Source organism: Austrofundulus limnaeus, unplaced genomic scaffold (genome assembly GCF_001266775.1).
Source record: "Austrofundulus limnaeus strain Quisiro unplaced genomic scaffold, Austrofundulus_limnaeus-1.0 Scaffold551, whole genome shotgun sequence".
In the NCBI taxonomy this organism is placed as follows: Eukaryota; Metazoa; Chordata; class Actinopteri; order Cyprinodontiformes; family Rivulidae; genus Austrofundulus; species Austrofundulus limnaeus.
Genome location: NW_013952953.1, coordinates 54,100 through 61,436, shown reverse-complemented (window position 1 = coordinate 61,436; position 7,337 = coordinate 54,100). Strand labels below are relative to the sequence as shown.

The following is a 7,337-nucleotide window of genomic DNA, read 5'->3' as shown; positions in this document are numbered from 1 at the left end:
CTGGGAAGTTTGGAGGCCTTTAAACTCAACTCATTAGCACCTCTAGTAATATATTTACTGAGAAAAATGGTGACGTGTTCAATACTTATTTTACCCGCTTGTATGGTTCAAGCTGCTTTGGTTGGTAAAGCTTGTGTGAAACGCTCTGGGTGTCTGTCTCCATGATGAGGGGTCTTTCTGTCTGAAGAAGGCTGARGTGGGTTGATGAGCCTCAGGCTCTGCACCTGATCTGCTCTGTAAATGTCTTATTTTCAGCAGTGACCCCTACATTTGTAGAAGTTCGAACGTGTTTGTCTTCGTTTTAAATATCACTGTGTCCTTCACCTCCTGTTCTCCCCGACCAATCACCTGCCTCCGTCTGGTCGCCACAGGCCATCGACAAAGAGCGACCAGAGAAGTACAGGAAGCTCCAGGAGGCGACGCGCACGGCGCAGACCCTCGTCGAGCAAGGTATGCACACAGCCCCGTCTGTCCCCATGGCAACGCCTCCACCTGTCCCACCCTCTCTCCTCGTCTCCATAGAAACACCGACAGAGACACGCAGGAAGAGAAAGGGACAGAGATGTATGTGTGTGTGTCCTCACCTCTGTCCTTGTGTAATTCTTGGCATTCCTGAAAGCAGAGAAAAAGCTAGATTTCTACTTTCCTCTTGGTGTTTGTATGTGTGGTAACCTTCAGCCAGAACAAAACACTGTTGAAACATGAAGTCAGGGTTATGGTAATATTTCACATTTAAAACACTGCTTATAAAACTTCTCAGGCTTTTTAACATCGACAAACAGAATTTATAAAGCCTTGAAAAGTTGTGTTTAACTCTGTGGCTTGATAAAGAAAATAAATCAGAGCTCATAGATAAACTGTGACGAGCTTCACCAAACATCAGCTGTGGTTTAATAAAAAAAACATTTATCAGATTAGTGATGTGAAACAGATCCCTGACACGAGATCATTCTGGAGATAATAATGAAGATGATGGTGACTAAAACACAGAGTCAAGGCTAAAAATCTATAATGTGTTAAAATAAAATTATATTTTGTTTTAGTTTCTKTGGGTTGAAATGATCAGTCATGATGTTTAGTAAATTAGCTCTGGAGRCAACCTGAAGTTTAAAAAGGCTGAAGCTGGGAGAGCTGTTGAGACTATCCAACAGAAAAATTCACTCTTTCTGATGAAAGTTGAAAATTTGATCATACCAGATCAGGGGCGCCTAAATGTTTTACACAAGAGGGACAAAATGAGAKTTTATGGCTGCGGGCCAAATGCAGTAATATAATACATGAAATACAAATACTATTTTAGTAAAGTCCTTTATTTTTAACGTTAAGCTAGCAGCCAGTGTGGTGGCCTGCTTTAGTTTTAGTCTGTGCTATAGGAGAAAATCTGCCATACGCTTAAGTAGCAAAGGCTCATGGGAAAACTTCATAAATTGATAAAATCTGAGTTTTTCTGGCCTTATAAAGTGTGCAAAACCACATGTGGTTAAATCTAATGTAAATATCACTTATTTGTATTTCATGTTTCATGTTTAATCTTAATATATCAAAGATAAAATCAGTGCCATGAGTGAAATCTATCTGCACTGGACCAGTGAATGAAAAGACTAAGTGGAAATATTGTTTCTACATATGACAACAGGTTACAACCTAGTAATTATTCATCTGCTGGTGGGCCAAATCAAATGGCTTTGGTGAGACAAATTTGGGCCGTGGGCCCCACTTTGGTCACCTCTGTACTGGATATTAAATCTTGGTAATCAGACAGTTAGGAGAACAGAGTCAGGTAGAGGAGCTGCTGCAGCCAAAATGTATCTGTAGTTCCTTCAACCCCAGTAGACTGAGGCTGTGTGTTAGTTCAGGGGTTGCAGCCGCTGTGGGCCACTTCCATCACTGGCCCACACTGCAGGCTGTCCCATTTTGTGGGCACCTACTCACGCAGCCTACGAAGGCAGGTGACAAACCCAGAAAGTGTAGCCTACGCCTGAGTATCCTGTGGAGCTGAAGACATCCCAGGATTCATTGAGCAGTCAGTGATCTAAACAGAAAACTGAAGATGGCATCTTGTTTTTTTACAGTGCAGTTTGTTCGTCACAGACCAAACATTTTGTTTTTTCATGTGAGTTTAGTAACTTGCCTGATGACAAGTTTTGCTGCAATTAGATGTTAAATAAAATGCAGTTACAAGTACTGACATTGGAACTAAACCCAATTTATCAATGCTTTTATTTATTTATGTMTAATGATTTTTTATTAATATTGTATTTTGTTTTATACAGTGGAAAAACAACCAAAGGCATGTGATATAAAACGAATCACAATGGTAACAGGGCGGTGCGTGGTCATGTACATCATCAGTAGACCAGACCGTCTTATTTCCTAGCCATTTATGCAGCCGACACTGGTGGTCTACGGCTACACAGACCACAGTTTGTGTGGGCTGCAACCACCGAACTGAGACAGCAATGATCTCACTCAGCTCTGTAAGGTGCGTGGCGTTGGCGTGAAGTGCTACATGTGTAAGAGGATCATTTTCGTTTTCCTGCCTAATGGTAGGCTGGTAAAAACCAGACCCTTGTCCTTCAGTTTGCTTGATACGAGGGTCTGGAGTCTCAGCTACAGAGAAGAGATTCTTCCTGGAGGCGTGGCCTCTGCCTGAAGTTTAAAATTGTTGGAGCTGTTGGCCGCGACATATGTGTGCCAGCTCCACTGTGAAGGAGGCTAAGCTAAGAAGCTAACTGGAAATGGCGTGCGCTGTAAACAACCCTACTGAGAGGAGAGAAGTACCTAGCTGAACAAGATGGCTGTAAATGAGAATTTGCTGCTTTGTCAGACAAATTTAATTTAATTTGGAAGCCTTATCAACACGGACTGGCTTCATTCACTTCCTCCACTGCRGTATGCTAAAATAACACTGAAAACACTGCACAGAAAATCAACGTCTTTCAAAACTCCGCCTTCTGTTCTCTGATTGGCCCAAATGAAATGCTCCTGAAGAAATCCTTGTTTATGGGAGAAATCCCAGACGGAGCAGAGAAGGGAAACTAGAATTGAGCTGAACTGCATAGGAAGGCAAGGACCAAGCTAGCCTACTGGTAGCAGAACTAATGGGTTTTATCGTTAGCCAAAATGCTAGTCTGAATCTGGTAATCAAAAGATAGCTCCACTGTTAGCTGTTAGCTGACCAATTAGCATTCACTAAATTAGGTTTTGTAAACTTTAGGTCTGCTAACAGCTAACAAGCTAACATCAGCAGGTTTGTGTCAGTCCCACCAGTCTTCAGCTGGAAGGAGACACAGACTGAGAGAGAGTTGTCTTGGCAGTTAGTGTTAGTTTCTGCTAATTTTTACTTGTTTAGCGTTAGTGAAGCTATATATTTTAATTACCGGATCATGAGTTAACATGGTTGTTTGTCATGTGTAGACCAGTTGATGTCTTGAGTTCTCCTCTTTTTGTTTCTGTTCCTAAACATCTCCTTCCAGAGGGCAGCCGTGCAGATGACATTGCTCAGGCGGCAGATCAGCTGAACCAGCGCTGGGTGGGTTTCTGCACCCTGTTGGCAGACAGGCTGACTTGGCTGGCTTACCAGACAAAGGTACACACTTGCATTGCATGGACATGTGGAGAAATGCAGCTGTGAAACTTTTATCCACCAATTTTAACCATCATATTGTGGCAGCCAAAAACAGACATTTCACCAAACCTGGAAATGTCAGAAGAAGTTTTTTTCTTGGCCGTTTTGTTTAGCCTAGGGGATGCTCTTTGAGATATTAACCCTTTTATGTCAGGCACACCAAGTTTCCCTAAAATGGACATTTCCTAATGTCCTTGCAAGGTAAGTTCCAGAACAATGAAATTGGGTTTTTTTAAATTTCCTTTTACTTCTTACATTTATTTAGGCAWATGTTCTTTGTATGTGAACCCCTTGTCGTCTGCCATCATGGCGGGATAGGCCTACTTGAAAAACACACTTGTATGGCCTCCGAGTTTAAATCCAAATGGTTATTAAAACAAAAAAATCATTTGTATGCAAGAAAAATATGGAAAACTGCAGAAGTCATGAAAAACTGATTATTTCTCTTCAGAGAGAACTATACTAAAAAAAGTCAAGACAATGAKTGGCCATTGCACACACATTTGTAGAAGCTGGTGACACAAATGTTTACGACTTCAAATGCTTTGTTGGCAAGTGAGAAAAACACAAGAGATGTTCTTTCATGTGACCTAGTACCAGTACCAACTTCAGTGTTTACAAATCATGGAAGGCGAATTCCAAAAGATGAATCAGCTCTGAAGAAAGCACTTGACATGGAGGTATCTAGCAGACATGCTGGAGCTGCTGATGTCACAATCATCAAAGGGTCAACCCTACTGTGGACCATTAATTGGCTAACAGATACTGTAGTTTCAGATTACATCAGTAATGTAAAAAAAAGTGGCTTAATACCTAGTGAACAGTAATGTCTATCTTGTATTTYACAGGTATTATGACTACAGTATAAAATCCGTTGCAAAAGTTGGCTTGGTGTCATCCAAATGCATCATTTGTCATTAACAGCAAAGCTACCAACCCAAAAGATTGTCTTTTCCAAGGTTGAAACCAAAAAACAGAATAATCAGAATAATTTTCATTGGTTTAACTAATGATGGACTGTTTCATACCCAAAACACAGAGAACCACAGTCAGTAATCACTGAAGAAGATTCATACCCTCCCTCTTAAATAACGGGAGAACGCACCAGCATTAGGAATGATATGAGTCTCGTTCATAAGACAGCTCAGTCCAGGACTGACAGGTGTTCTGTCCTCCTTGGATCATTKAAAAAAAACGCAAAGYCAAMTTGGTAACYTGAGTCTGCCTCTGATGCCCCTCTGAGCCCCCAATRGAGGTAGTATCTGAGCCGGGAAGACCCASTTGTGAAAAAGCAAACCGCAGTCCTGCGCTCAGAAAATGATAATGAGCTGATAACATCAGTGAGTGACCGCAGGATTGATCAACAAACAGATTTATTACAGAGGAGATAGGCTATATTAAAAATGACACAAAACAACAACTTTGTTATTTAACGTCAGAGCTTGTAGGATGTTAATAAAACAGATATTGTTGGTTATTTGTTAAAATTAGTCTTACTTTCAACAGGTTACACATTTTGATGTGTCTGATCTTAAAGGGTTAAAATCTAGGAAGGCTCGAGGGTTATGGACTGTCACCCTCCTGAATCTTGAAGTTATGTACAGGCTAACAGAAATAACATTAATAAAAACTTCATCCGGCATTTCAAGGRTCATCCATGTGGCTCCCAGACTGTCATACAGAAATGTGTATGTGGGTTACAGAGGTAGCAGGTCCGAGACAAGAACCAAGACATTTCTTCATCCTCCAGCTCCTACTGAGAAATCCCAAAGTGGTTTTCTGAGTTGATGTATAATCTCTCCAGGAAATCTTCCAAATGGGACATGCTCAGAGAGTCTCAGGAGGGAAGCTTCCAGGAGGCGTCTAATCAAATACATCAACCTGTGGACTTATCTCAGGAAGCAAAGCTGCTCACCCTAGCCTCATTCATAAGACAGCTCAGTGCAGGACTGATGCGTGTTCTGTCCTCCTCCAAGCATTCAGAAGAAACACGGAGGTAGAAAGGGATACTAACACCTTTTATAACAAAAGTTATAAGGAAATTATTTATCACGGGTTCTCTTATTTTAAGGGATTTGATTTGATTTGATTTATTTATTTAACAGGAAAAGGTTACTAAAAATCAAGCCTGACTCAGCATAATTGCTGTTTTACAGCAGGTTCCTGTTCTGCAGCACATAAAACACTCAGAAATACAGCATCACAATCACATCATTATACACCATAGACACAAAGACAAACAAGCATACCAAATTTCAGGAAGGCAGCATTTGCAAAATAGGACGTCTAAATATGAGCACAACAAAAAGTGTCCAGCAGATGGCAGACAAGATTCTTCTTAAAGGGCTGTAGTTTTGAAATGGACTTTATGTTTTGAGGAATGTCATTTCATGCTTTAGTATAAACATAGAAGAAAGACCTCTGGCCGTAACAGTTTTTAAAAGTTGATAATATCAGTTGTCCTTTTGTAACAGATCTAGTTGAATGACCACTTCCAGAATTTAATTTGGGCAACAATGCACAGAGAGTTCCATAATTGGCACCTTGGAAGATCTGAAAATATAAATTAATACCACTATACAAAACATAATTCTGAAAAGTCAAGGCATCAGACAATGAAAGAACTGTACAGTGATGAGTCCAACCAGGAAGTTTTTTATGAATTTTGTAGGCCCTGTTGTAGAGCCTAACTATGGGTTCTAAGATTTCATTTGTTGTAAGAGACCAAACAGGTAAACAGTACGACAGGAAACATCTCTTCTGTMCAAAGTGAATGACACACACAATAAGTGAATATAACTCAGRYYATTTTAWTTGATCCATCAACAAATGCAATYATTTATTTACATAAATCAAACAAATTATGAGTGGACATCATTATTGTGAGCAATCAATTTTCCTATAAAAGGTTTAAGAATTAACAACAACATAAGCACGCGTCCGAGCCTATTAATTATTAATACGACAARTTCAGAAACAGCAAAACGTCAGGCTTTCGATGTAAAACAAACCAGAACAATTGCAGGTACTTAACTTAGGTTTTTGGCAAGGCAGGGTAGTTTAAGAAAGGAGGAAAGTAAGATATTAGTTCTTTAACGTTATCTTAACCAGAAGAGCAAGGCGTCATCAACTCTGCATCAGCCAGAACCAGGAATGTTAGTAACAAGGCAGCTTTTACCTTGTGATGACAGGTAGAATGGAGGTTGGAAGAGTGGGCAGATAACTTTTACAGCTTCATACTCGCTCAGACTCTCCGGGCAGGTACTTTTCAACGCCAGTCCGAAACTCCGCATCAGCCGTAACGGAGAGGCAAGGCTCACTGGGTCCCATTTCAAATTAAAATCCCTTCCCAGAGGAAGGTTCCAAACAAATGGCTTGGTAGATCCTCTAAGCTCATGTTTTGGGACAAGACTGGTGTTATCTTGTTCCCAGCTTGCGTAGATTCCCCATTGGCATCTGGGTTTGAATCAACGTCGCCAAAGCGCTGTTTCCCCGCAAGGAGAAAACAGCGGTTCCATGTTGGTTAACGGAAGTGTGTCTGTGTTCCTAAAATCTGTAAAATGAGTTGATTCAGTGTGTTTGTGCGTTTAATAGACAAGGAAGACGTCAGTGCTGCTGGAGATTTATTACGGAGGGAAATTTAAAAATTACACAGAAAAGCAACTGTGTAGTTTAAAAAATATTGAGCCACGGGTTCGCTATAATGAGC

At 40.6% G+C, this 7,337-nt stretch overlaps 1 protein-coding gene across 1 annotated transcript in view; it reads left to right on the top strand.

Moving 5' to 3' along the window:
• LOC106530716 (dystrophin) overlaps window positions 1–7,337 on the top strand; it is a gene marked incomplete at its 3' end in the record, with an annotated part of 355,898 nt that overhangs the window by 303,769 nt on the left and 44,792 nt on the right. Inside the window, 2 exon segments of the mRNA XM_014026406.1 lie at window positions 372–450; window positions 3,477–3,589. Of these exon segments, the coding sequence (XP_013881860.1) occupies window positions 372–450; window positions 3,477–3,589 (192 nt within the window).